Here is a 12,249-nt window from a genome sequence, read left to right as displayed (position 1 = left end):
GGGAAGATGATACTGATAAGGATAGCTCGGAGATCCTCGCTTGACCACTGTTGCAATCTATCTGTCATTTTTTTTGTCTAGCGTGTTTTATATAGACTGTCAGGTACTTGTCTAATAATAATAGTAAAAGGGTTTAAATTATCATGGTGAAATTATAAAGTACCACTTTGCACTAATAAGAAACCACGTACTTAATTTGTAAGTTCGTAACGAGTAAAAGTTAAAATAAATAATTTAACCCAATGGTTGGGATGAACAGTCCTAGGTTTCGTTTTATATTCCTACAATTTTAATTTAATCTATTATGATAGTCAACAGACAGGTAGACCTTAATTATAAATAATTTATATTGTGCATATAATATTTTCCTAATTAAACTTATGCATGCCTATTTAGCTACCTTAATTGAATCCTATTCCATCTCATACCTATTACCTGTAGGCAGGTATGTATAAAATTAACCGCGGATGATCGCTAATATTGGTTACATTTTAAACAATTGAAAATGAAGCAAACAATAATAAAATATGTATATCTGAAACTTTATTGATGTAACTTCTATATCTGAAAGCAGACGTTTATTTCAGAAAAAAAAACACAATCCTTCTAAAAACCTAGTGCCAAATAATATAAAAAATTAAACAAATGAAAATAATTATTACAGAAACCAACGTGTATTTACTTTATATTTGAAAATGTGGAACAAGCTTACTTTTACAAAATATAAATAAATAAACACATTTTATCACTAGGAGGCCCGATAATAACACGGCTAATATCTGATAATAACAGACACAAACTTGCAATAAAAAGCCACAGATTTTAGGTTCCTAATAAATCCCACGCACGCTCTGGTATCGCTATCGTCAATCGTGGTCTATTCTATTGACGAAGCTGAAAGTCTTATCGCATTTCTAAGAGTGTTGGTATTTTCTTGTTGCAGCGTTTAGACGACTGGAGAAAATGACGCACTCTTCAGGTGCAAACACTTTCAGTCCCTCGGTACTATCGAGCATTGCGATTATCTTCCTTACGCCATCGGATAGCGCTACGTCTTTCTTTTCACTTGAAGCCGGTGCTTGAGGCTCTATGTCTGGAAATTGAATCAAGCAGGAAGACGCATTATCTATAACTGGCGTCTTATCTTCGCTGGCGTCATCTGACAAGACACCGATTTCGTCATCTGAACCCAACTCTTCGCTGTCTGCGCTTGCTGAATGTAGATCTATCGCTGCTCTGAAGTCCTGGTCTATTATTTCACATGTGTCGTCAAATAGCACGCCGATTTCATCATCCGATAGCTGGCTTGTGTCCCGTCCGGCTTCCATAGCGTATCGGAAGTCTTCGTCCGACAACATCTCATATGCGTCCTGTTCTGCAGCCTCAATAGCGTACTCGTCCATCACGTCGTTTTTCGCTTCCATATCATCTGGATCATCCGATAGAATTCCTATAGAATCTTCGTCGCTGTCCTGGTCTCTCTCGCGTGTGTGTTGTCCTGTTGTTAAACTTGAATCATGTCGCTGGCATAGCTGGATGTAGGACACAAGCAACGCGAGTGTCGCATCGCCAAGTTGCCGGACCTGCGCTGGGCCATCAGCCGCCTGTATCACTTCTACAAGTGTGACGAAGTTGTCCAGATCTCGCATGAAGGGTGGTTGTAGGTCTTCACCGACGTGCGCGCTGAACGCGCTGAAGACATCAGCTATGGCTATCGCGGCACCAAGCATGGGGCAGTCTCCGTAGCGGCTACTCCAGTCAATCAGCGAAACGGGCGGCTCCTTGTGAAGGTGTTGCCTCAGGGTAGTTCCGTCCTGAGCAACTCCGGCGGTAGTCACTATTGTTGAGGATGAAGCCTTGTGACTTCTGCAGGGAGTCAGAGGTTGCCTGTCCCAGGCCGGTAGCTCCATATGATCTTCATTTCTTCTCTCGATGTCCTTGTAGAGGTCCATTGGTGGGTATTCGGTACAACAGTGTGTAGAGTGAGAGGGAAGATAAGACTGATAAGGATAGCTCGGAGATCCTCGCTTGACCACTGTTACAATCTATCTGTGATTTTTTTTGTCTAGCTCGTTTTATATAGGCGGTGAGGTACTTTTCTAATAATAATAGTAAAAGGATTTAAATCGTCATTGTGAAATTTGGAAGTACCACTTGCACTAATAAGAAACCACGTGCTTAATTTGTAAGTTTGTAACGAGTAATAGTTAAAATAAATAAATAATTTAACCCAATGGTTGGGATAAACAGTCCTGGGTTTCGTTTTTCATCCTACAATTTTAATTTAATCTAATTAAGGTCTTCGCACATTATAACAACTCAACGGCGACTCGATTCTATGCCAAATATTGAAATTTAAGCCCTATGTCCTATTTTCTAGGTTTGATTTCAAAAAATATATATTGAAGTAGTGTACGACGTGTGGTCTACGCGTTGTACACTAAGGTCAACTCCGACACGTTTGCCACGCATTGACCACACGTCGTCCCCGCAACGACTATGCGTTTGCGACTGACGCGTGACGGGCAACCATTTGCCAACCCACCCGTCCGCCCCGTGCCTTCCCCGCCCGCCATCATTCGCTATAGAATCGAAAGACGGGGTGCACGTTGATAAGCGGTACAGTGATATTTTTTGTAAATCATGCAGAAAGAAAAGTTGATAGAAGAAGTGCGAAAATATCCGCTACTATACGACCTTAGTGATTCGAAATATAGCGACGTAAATAAGAAGGAAAAGGCATGGAATGAAATCGCTATTGTATTGTCGCAACCAGGTAAGAATTTTTTCCCCTCACTAGCTCGGAAACACGTGTTTTGTCCTCTAATACCAGCGGGTAAAAACACATTTTATCCACTAGTGGGTAAAGTAATTTGACCTTGAATAAAGTCAAATTAACTGCTTTAAAATTTATAAAAGTAGGCGAATCTAGTAACAAAGATGATTTGCCACCTGTGAAACTACTGGAAGCAGTGAGTGCGTTGTAGTTTCCTCGCCATAGTGAGGGGAAAAGTTTTGTGTTACACTCGGGTGCAAATGTATTTTACTTCTCGTGTGTTAAAAAACTCGCAAGTTCAGGATTCTATTCTCGAACCACTCGCTTCGCTCGTGGTTCAACTATAGAATCCTTTCACTAGCTCGTTTTTCAATTCCACACTCGGCGTTAAAATACAACTTTGCCCCCTTGTATAACAAATAACTATTAACATAATCAATTTCTATTTGTGACGTTTTCAGCGTAAAGGTACTGTGTTGGTATTGAGTTATTGATTTTGCCATAATCTACAGAAATTCAGCTATCGAACCAATAAATATGTGTGATTCTAATAGATATTAAAAAAAATGTTGAAACTTATAAGTCATTTCATTAAAGTACATTTTGAGAAAATTTAATTCAACCTGTAACATCCAAAGAAAGTATGTTATTGTACAGTACCTACGATTTTCTACTTTGACACTCGAAAAATCTTGGTTTATCGTAAAAAATCGTGTTTTCACATACAGTAATATAAAATCCCAGAATTTACTGACATAAAATATTAAATCTACGTCATATATTTTTTTATTTTTAGTTTGGGTTTCTGTATTTTATAATAAAGTGCCTTACATTCATTTAATATAGGTAATCAGTAATAAAACTCCAACCTGAGTATAGAAACTTGTTTAATATTCTAAATAAGCCAATAATATTTTAACTAACTTCTTATGATGATTATGACATATTAACTATCCATGATCTATATTAAATGCTGCCACGGAACTCGTCCTTCCGGAGATTGAAAATAAGTTGCAAACATATCACGAGTTTCAAAAGCAGATGCCGAAGATTCACTTATATCTTCTGGAAGTGTACTTAGTAATCTCTGTTCATGATCATTATTGGCTGAACTCTGCCTTGTGTTGACTTCATCATCGGATATTATATTATAACACCGCATGACATTGTGTAAAATACACGTCGCAAAGACCACAATATCAACATATTTTGGGTGTAAATGCAAATTCTTATTATAAATTCCAAATTTTTGATATAAGATGCCGAACGCGTTTTCAACCACTCTGCGAGCTCGTGATAAGCGATTATTGTATATTCTTTCCTTTTCTGAAATGCCACTTGAACGAGGATATGGTCGCAATAAATTCCTTTTTAAAGGAAACGCTTCGTCGGCTACAAAAACATGTGGCATTACTATTTCAGTACCAGGTAATGGTGTGTCAGTTGGAATATTAAACGTATTCATTTCAATCGCTCTTCCTAATCTTGACGATGCCAAAATTCCGCCATCACTATTCCTGCCATAGGCCCCTATATCAACAGCTATAAATCTGTATCTATCATCGACGATAGCCATGAGGACGATAGAGAAGTGTTTTTTATAATTAAAAAATAGCGAGCCACTGCTAGGAGGGGCAATTATGTTTACATGTTTGCCGTCGATGGCACCTATACAGTTTGGAAAATTCCATTTTTTATTGAAACCATCTGCGATTCTTTTCCAGTCTTTGGTAGTAGGTGTGGGCATGAACTTCCCCTTCATTTTATTTATAATCGCATTGCACACATCTTTTAATATCGACCGGATGGTACTTTCGCCTAACCTAAAGCTTGAACTCATAGTCCTAAATGAACAGCCACTAATCAAGTACCTGAAACAACCAATTTTTCTTTATATTTATATTTATTTTGTTACAGCGTCAGAATGTAAGAAGATATGGCAAAACTTAAGGGAATATCATAGAAGAGCCATTAAAAAGAAAGCAACTAAAAGTGGTCAGAGTGCTACTACTAATAAAAAATGGCAATATGAAACTGAAATGTCTTTTTTACTACCACATTATAAAGAACGGTCTACAGTGACGTCAGTGGACAACACAGATGATGGTGATGATGAAAATAGCTTATCTGCTGCCGAAATTTTTGCCAATTTGACTAATAATGAAGAATCTCAGGACTCGTCAATTACCTCGGAGCGTCCAGAATCTTCGGTGTCTATGTACGAATCATCTAAATCAGTGTTTCCTGACATCCCAAAAACGACAAAACGAAAGAAATTGCAAGAAACAAGTGCATCGGCGGTTTTAATGGAATATTTATTAAAAAACAAAAAAGATGAAGATGGAAAGCAGAATGACGAAATGGATAATTTTTTTTTAAGTATTTCTAGCACAGTAAAAAAATTATCTACCTATAATCAAGCACTTTTAAAGTCAAGAATTTTTAATTTAGTTTCGGAAGCTGAAATACAAGAACTGCAAAATAATCGAAACTGTTACTATGATGATTTTTTTGCACCAGGAACTTCTGGCTACACAACTCAAAACATAAATACAGGTACTACCGGTACTAGCACCGCTAGCACCCAACAGCAAAATACAACCCCTATGGAAGAATCGAGGGTTGATGGCTCTTCTTTAACACAACTAAAGTAAAATTGCTTTGCCTTGATTTATCCTTTAACTTGATATATGAATAAATAAATAAATATAATTCTATAAAAAAGTTTCTTATTGCTTACCTTAATGTCACTGCCAGCTTTTCTTCCGGTGATACAGCTTCTCTAAATCGCGTGTTTCTTTTGTAGATGTCGTCCTCAATAAAATTAAGTATATAATAAAACAAGTATCTCGGCATACGGAAATAGATATAGAATTTTTCTTCGTCATCTAGCAGACGTCTCCGGATATTCCAATATTCCCCTTCTGATTTCCTTTGTCTCAACATATCATGTACCCAATATCTTCTTTTCCTGCTGTTTCGTTCATTTTCATTATCGAGTATAATAGCTATAATCGCCAGTTCACTGAATGTAAAGTACGACATTTCAAAAGCAACACGACTTCTTAGGACAAAATTCAACCGAAAACTGAGGTTAGACGAGTTGTCTGTTGAATACCCACTCGTTGACACCGCGTTGTCCACTCGTTGACACCGCGTTGTCCACTTGTTGACACCGCGTTGTCCAAAGAAAGTATGTTATTGTACAGTACCTACGATTTTCTACTTTGACACTCGAAAAATCTTGGTTTATCGTAAAAAATCGTGTTTTCACATACAGTAATATAAAATCCCAGAATTTACTGACATAAAATATTAAATCTACGTCATATATTTTTTTATTTTTAGTTTGGGTTTCTGTATTTTATAATAAAGTGCCTTACATTCATTTAATATAGGTAATCAGTAATAAAACTCCAACCTGAGTATAGAAACTTGTTTAATATTCTAAATAAGCCAATAATATTTTAACTAACTTCTTATGATGATTATGACATATTAACTATCCATGATCTATATTAAATGCTGCCACGGAACTCGTCCTTCCGGAGATTGAAAATAAGTTGCAAACATATCACGAGTTTCAAAAGCAGATGCCGAAGATTCACTTATATCTTCTGGAAGTGTACTTAGTAATCTCTGTTCATGATCATTATTGGCTGAACTCTGCCTTGTGTTGACTTCATCATCGGATATTATATTATAACACCGCATGACATTGTGTAAAATACACGTCGCAAAGACCACAATATCAACATATTTTGGGTGTAAATGCAAATTCTTATTATAAATTCCAAATTTTTGATATAAGATGCCGAACGCGTTTTCAACCACTCTGCGAGCTCGTGATAAGCGATTATTGTATATTCTTTCCTTTTCTGAAATGCCACTTGAACGAGGATATGGTCGCAATAAATTCCTTTTTAAAGGAAACGCTTCGTCGGCTACAAAAACATGTGGCATTACTATTTCAGTACCAGGTAATGGTGTGTCAGTTGGAATATTAAACGTATTCATTTCAATCGCTCTTCCTAATCTTGACGATGCCAAAATTCCGCCATCACTATTCCTGCCATAGGCCCCTATATCAACAGCTATAAATCTGTATCTATCATCGACGATAGCCATGAGGACGATAGAGAAGTGTTTTTTATAATTAAAAAATAGCGAGCCACTGCTAGGAGGGGCAATTATGTTTACATGTTTGCCGTCGATGGCACCTATACAGTTTGGAAAATTCCATTTTTTATTGAAACCATCTGCGATTCTTTTCCAGTCTTTGGTAGTAGGTGTGGGCATGAACTTCCCCTTCATTTTATTTATAATCGCATTGCACACATCTTTTAATATCGACCGGATGGTACTTTCGCCTAACCTAAAGCTTGAACTCATAGTCCTAAATGAACAGCCACTAATCAAGTACCTGAAACAACCAATTTTTCTTTATATTTATATTTATTTTGTTACAGCGTCAGAATGTAAGAAGATATGGCAAAACTTAAGGGAATATCATAGAAGAGCCATTAAAAAGAAAGCAACTAAAAGTGGTCAGAGTGCTACTACTAATAAAAAATGGCAATATGAAACTGAAATGTCTTTTTTACTACCACATTATAAAGAACGGTCTACAGTGACGTCAGTGGACAACACAGATGATGGTGATGATGAAAATAGCTTATCTGCTGCCGAAATTTTTGCCAATTTGACTAATAATGAAGAATCTCAGGACTCGTCAATTACCTCGGAGCGTCCAGAATCTTCGGTGTCTATGTACGAATCATCTAAATCAGTGTTTCCTGACATCCCAAAAACGACAAAACGAAAGAAATTGCAAGAAACAAGTGCATCGGCGGTTTTAATGGAATATTTATTAAAAAACAAAAAAGATGAAGATGGAAAGCAGAATGACGAAATGGATAATTTTTTTTAAGTATTTCTAGCACAGTAAAAAAATTATCTACCTATAATCAAGCACTTTTAAAGTCAAGAATTTTTAATTTAGTTTCGGAAGCTGAAATACAAGAACTGCAAAATAATCGAAACTGTTACTATGATGATTTTTTTGCACCAGGAACTTCTGGCTACACAACTCAAAACATAAATACAGGTACTACCGGTACTAGCACCGCTAGCACCAACAGCAAAATACAACCCCTATGGAAGAATCGAGGGTTGATGGCTCTTCTTTAACACAACTAAAGTAAAATTGCTTTGCCTTGATTTATCCTTTAACTTGATATATGAATAAATAAATAAATATAATTCTATAAAAAAGTTTCTTATTGCTTACCTTAATGTCACTGCCAGCTTTTCTTCCGGTGATACAGCTTCTCTAAATCGCGTGTTTCTTTTGTAGATGTCGTCCTCAATAAAATTAAGTATATAATAAAACAAGTATCTCGGCATACGGAAATAGATATAGAATTTTTCTTCGTCATCTAGCAGACGTCTCCGGATATTCCAATATTCCCCTTCTGATTTCCTTTGTCTCAACATATCATGTACCCAATATCTTCTTTTCCTGCTGTTTCGTTCATTTTCATTATCGAGTATAATAGCTATAATCGCCAGTTCACTGAATGTAAAGTACGACATTTCAAAAGCAACACGACTTCTTAGGACAAAATTCAACCGAAAACTGAGGTTAGACGAGTTGTCTGTTGAATACCCACTCGTTGACACCGCGTTGTCCACTCGTTGACACCGCGTTGTCCACTTGTTGACACCGCGTTGTCCACTCGTTGACAACGCATTGCCCACTAGTGACCATTGGGTGGATCAACTAGTTGACTACTCATCGAGAGTGTGAGTAGAGGTGGCGTGGAGTTGATTAAGTGTGCGAAGACCTTTAAGTGCACACAATACAAGTACAACATATTATGATAGTCAAACGACCACTATTCCTTAATTAGCATAATGATGTTGTGCAAATAAATATATATTTCTAATGAAACCCTAAGCCTATTAAGAGTATTTAGCCACATTAATTGAATCCCATCTCATATTACCTATAGGTAGGTATGTATATAAATAAATGAATCACGGATGATCGCTATTAAATATTTGTTAACATTTTAAACAACTGAAAAGGAGTCGGAAGTTTCAGTTCAAAGCTCAAAACTTTTATTTGCTAAAATGCACGTACATCATTATATAATGGTAGAAATATATACATAGTGTCAGTGCATTAATCCATATGGCATGCAAATCATAATTGTACCTAATTACCTAAATTAAAACATTCATATTTACAAAACTATAAGTTTAAACAAATAGTGTCTGAAACTTGACTTATGTTATTTATATATCTAAATCCAATATTAGTAATATTAGACGTTTATATCAGACGTTTATTTCAGGAAAAAAAACGCAATCAATCAATCAATCAAATCAATCAAAATCAATATTATTACAGAAACCAACGTGTATTTACTTTATATTTGAAAATAAGCTAACTTTTACAAAATATAAATAAATAAACACATTTTATCAATAGGAGGTCCGATAATAACACGACTAATATTTACCAGATAATAACAGGCACAAACTTGCAATAAAAAGCCATAAATATAAGGTTCCTAATAAATCCCACGCGCGCTCTGGCTGTCGCTATCGGCAATCGTGGTCTATTCTAGATAGATAGATAGAATACTCTTTATTGGCACACCTCAGCAAGAGATACAGAAAAAAGATACAGCGGAGACAAAACAAATGATTATAAATAGAGGCAGACAACAGGCGGTCTTATCGCTAAAGAGCGATCTCTACCAGACAACCTTTGGGTAGCGGAAATAAAAAACATAATCAGAAAGAGTAGGTGCTTCGAAATGAAAAATCATACTTATTCTAATTTCCAACACACAAATTGAATAAACATACACATAATATAAGAGAATATAAATAGACTTACATAAACATACTTAAATAGTAATATACAGCAAGACAGATATATAGTAACAAACCAACAATATACAGCAATCATACCAACCACAGAGTAAAAATAGCAATACGATCACTAAGGGAGAGATAAATAATGTTCTTTAAGCATTTTTTTAAAAACAGAAATAGATTGAGCCCGTCTAATGCCCGGAGGTAGAGAGTTCCAGAGTCGAACAGCTTTGAAAGTAAAAGAGGAGTTGTAAAATTTTGAAGAAGAAGATGGGACAGACAAAAGTAGACTGCGGGACAACCTTACAGAATTAAGGTAACTAAAACGCGCCTTGAGATACTGAGGAGTTGTAGGAAGAAATAAAATGCAATACAAGAGGGACAAGATATGAAGGTTACGACGAAAGCGAATAGGGAGCCACTTGAGCTGTGAGCGAAAGTGAGAAACATGGTCATACTTGCGTAACCCAAATATGAACCGAATGCAAATATTTTGGATGCGCTCAAGTTTATTTAGTTGGTCCTCCGTTAGGTCAAGATATGAAACGTCAGCATAGTCTAAGATTGGGAGAAGGAGAGTTTGGGCAAGCGCAATTTTGGTCGGAATAGGTAGAAAATTTCGCAGTCTCCTGAGGGAACATGCTGAAACAATCATCCTTCTGCTTACTTCGCCAACTTGAGGTGCCCAAGATAGAGTACTGTCCATTAGAAGTCCCAGATTTTTCACCAACGGGGAGTAGGTTATTATAACGCCATCAAAGTAGATGTCAGTCAGTAGAGTCATTCTATTGACGAAGCTGAATGTTTTATCACATTTCTAAGAGTGTTGGTATTTTCTTATATAAATAAATGAACAACGGATGATCGCTAATATTGGTAACATTTTAATATTTTTTTGTTGCAGATTATCAGCTTTCATACTGCGAGTGTGTTTTTGATTACCATAACCCTACTAAATTAACAAGCACAGACTGGCGATCAGTATCGGTAGTCAATAACCTACAATTAATTACTTTAAATTATTACATTGTTATTTTTAAGACATTACCAATTGATTGTGGAATCACATTTTTTGCCATACTAAATTGAACCTTATCACTGAGACAGAAAGGTGATCGTATCAGACTAGCGAAAACGGTCTTCATGAGAGGGCATTGTTTGGGCTGGTGGTCTTACTCTCGCACGTGTGGCCAGTGTTAATGAGGTTACCATAGTAGTAGTATTTTTATCTGTACATTACCTGATTTTATAACTTCTTATATTATTTTAGTGTTATATTCAAACTAGGGTTTCGATATATTTCAAAGAATTGGAAAATAATTATAATGTAATTATTTTGATGCCAATAAATCAAAGATTTGTATAATTAAGAGCGCTTTCAAAAAATCTGCTTGCTCGCATTTCGACGCCGGCGGCGCTGGCGTGCGCCTGTGTGCAGACGCACACTATAACCAGAAGCATAACGATTGTAGCCTGCGGTACAGACATAGCGTGCGATCCTCTTCGAACCAACCTTACGTGCGGCTAGAGCGAAAGGGATAGCATTCATGGTCGGTACCGCCACGCCGTCAGTGGCGTTGCGGACTAACCATTATTGATACTTGCGTAAAAACACCACCATATATATTACATATTTGCATACATGATTTCGTGCATAAATACTTGACCTTTTAGTTTAATTATTAAACTTATCACAGTTTTTTTTTATTAAAACGTGTGTAGCCTTGGAAGAAATAAATTAAAAAACTTTTATAATATAATAAATTGTGTATATAATATTGTCTTCTGTCACCGCGATAGTTACTCATGAAATAAATATATGGAATCAGATTATATCGCGTATAATGAATATAATCCGTTTTCTTAGTTTTATTTTATTTTGTATATGATATGTTTTCTAGGTTCTTTTCGGTGAAGGAAAACATCGTGAGGAAACCGGACTTATTCCAATAAGGTCTAGTTTACCCTTTGGGTTGAAAGGTCAGATGGCAGTCGCTTTCGTAAAAACTAGTGCCTACGCCAAATCTTGGGATTAGTTGTCAAAGTGGACCGCAGGCTCCCATGAGCCGTGGCAAATGCCGGGATAACGCAAGGAAGATGATGATGTTTTCTAGGTACATATACAGAGTGGGGCCTGTAACAAAGGCGAAGAATTGAACTCTAGGCTATTCTCCTTAAGCCGTTTTCACACGATCCGATCCGATATCGGATGTCGGAAGCATTTCAATAGAAAAAATCCAAGATGGCGCCTGTAATGTATGGGATATCGGTCCGACATCCGATATCGGATCGGATAATGTGAAAACGCACTTATACTGATCAACATTTGTTCGGCGACTTTTAAAAATAACTTGTATTTTGATTTTTATCACCCTTGAAAGTTTTTCTAAGAGGTAATGTATTGCGAATTCTGTTAAGTCTAAAGTGTGACAGACAACGTCAATGACAACAATAATGGCGTACATTGAAGCTAATATTTATTTTGTATGAAAAATTAAAAATTTAAAGACTTCATAATTTTTAAAAGTCACTGAATAAATGTTGATCAGTATAAGGAGAATAGCCTACAGTTCAATTCTTCGCCT

The 12,249-nt window shown here is 36.3% G+C and overlaps 3 protein-coding genes across 4 annotated transcripts; 1 reads left to right on the top strand and 2 right to left on the bottom strand.

Moving 5' to 3' along the window:
* Positions 1–2,605: 2,605 nt before the first annotated feature.
* Positions 2,606–5,510, top strand: LOC125235930 (transcription factor Adf-1-like). The gene is made up of 2 exons (XM_048142573.1): positions 2,606–2,776; positions 4,694–5,510. Exons 1-2 carry the CDS (start codon positions 2,644–2,646, stop codon positions 5,428–5,430), a joined length of 870 nt encoding a protein of 289 aa, XP_047998530.1. The 5' UTR covers positions 2,606–2,643; the 3' UTR covers positions 5,431–5,510.
* Positions 3,647–8,623, bottom strand: LOC125235928 (protein ALP1-like). 2 transcript variants are annotated; one of them, XM_048142569.1, is made up of 3 exons: positions 8,445–8,623; positions 5,517–5,916; positions 3,647–4,647 (listed from the first exon to the last, which is right to left on the bottom strand). In XM_048142569.1, the coding sequence occupies exons 1-3, from the start codon at positions 8,527–8,529 to the stop codon at positions 3,738–3,740; spliced, it is 1,395 nt and encodes a 464-aa protein (XP_047998526.1). In that variant the 5' UTR covers positions 8,530–8,623; the 3' UTR covers positions 3,647–3,737. The 2 variants fall into 2 exon arrangements, with proteins under 2 accessions (XP_047998526.1, XP_047998528.1); XM_048142571.1 differs by lacking the exon at positions 8,445–8,623 and having other exon boundaries at positions 5,517–5,936.
* LOC125235929 (protein ALP1-like) lies at positions 6,199–8,457 on the bottom strand. The gene is made up of 2 exons (XM_048142572.1): positions 8,067–8,457; positions 6,199–7,199 (listed from the first exon to the last, which is right to left on the bottom strand). Exons 1-2 carry the CDS (start codon positions 8,369–8,371, stop codon positions 6,290–6,292), a joined length of 1,215 nt encoding a protein of 404 aa, XP_047998529.1. The 5' UTR covers positions 8,372–8,457; the 3' UTR covers positions 6,199–6,289.
* Positions 8,624–12,249: the final 3,626 nt, after the last annotated feature.

This window comes from Leguminivora glycinivorella, chromosome 18 (genome assembly GCF_023078275.1).
Source record: "Leguminivora glycinivorella isolate SPB_JAAS2020 chromosome 18, LegGlyc_1.1, whole genome shotgun sequence".
Classification (NCBI taxonomy): domain Eukaryota; kingdom Metazoa; phylum Arthropoda; class Insecta; order Lepidoptera; family Tortricidae; genus Leguminivora; species Leguminivora glycinivorella.
This window is presented reverse-complemented; position numbering and strand designations above follow the sequence as displayed.

What these genes read in the sequence shown, in the direction of transcription:
- LOC125235930 (XM_048142573.1), top strand. Translation starts at nt 2,644, where the DNA reads ATGCAGAAAGAAAAGTTGATAGAAGAAGTGCGAAAATATCCGCTACTA. An exon ending in TATTGTATTGTCGCAACCAG is followed by an intron (nt 2,777 to 4,693) that starts GTAAGAATTTTT and finishes ATTTTGTTACAG; the next exon opens with CGTCAGAATGTAAGAAGATA.
- LOC125235929 (XM_048142572.1), bottom strand. Translation starts at nt 8,371, where the DNA reads ATGTCGTACTTTACATTCAGTGAACTGGCGATTATAGCTATTATACTC. An exon ending in AAGCTGGCAGTGACATTAAG is followed by an intron (nt 7,200 to 8,066) that starts GTAAGCAATAAG and finishes TGGTTGTTTCAG; the next exon opens with GTACTTGATTAGTGGCTGTT.
- LOC125235928 (XM_048142569.1), bottom strand. Translation starts at nt 8,529, where the DNA reads ATGCGTTGTCAACGAGTGGACAACGCGGTGTCAACAAGTGGACAACGC. An exon ending in AACGCGGTGTCAACGAGTGG is followed by an intron (nt 5,917 to 8,444) that starts GTATTCAACAGA and finishes GTCAACGAGTGG; the next exon opens with ACAACGCGGTGTCAACGAGT. An exon ending in AAGCTGGCAGTGACATTAAG is followed by an intron (nt 4,648 to 5,516) that starts GTAAGCAATAAG and finishes TGGTTGTTTCAG; the next exon opens with GTACTTGATTAGTGGCTGTT.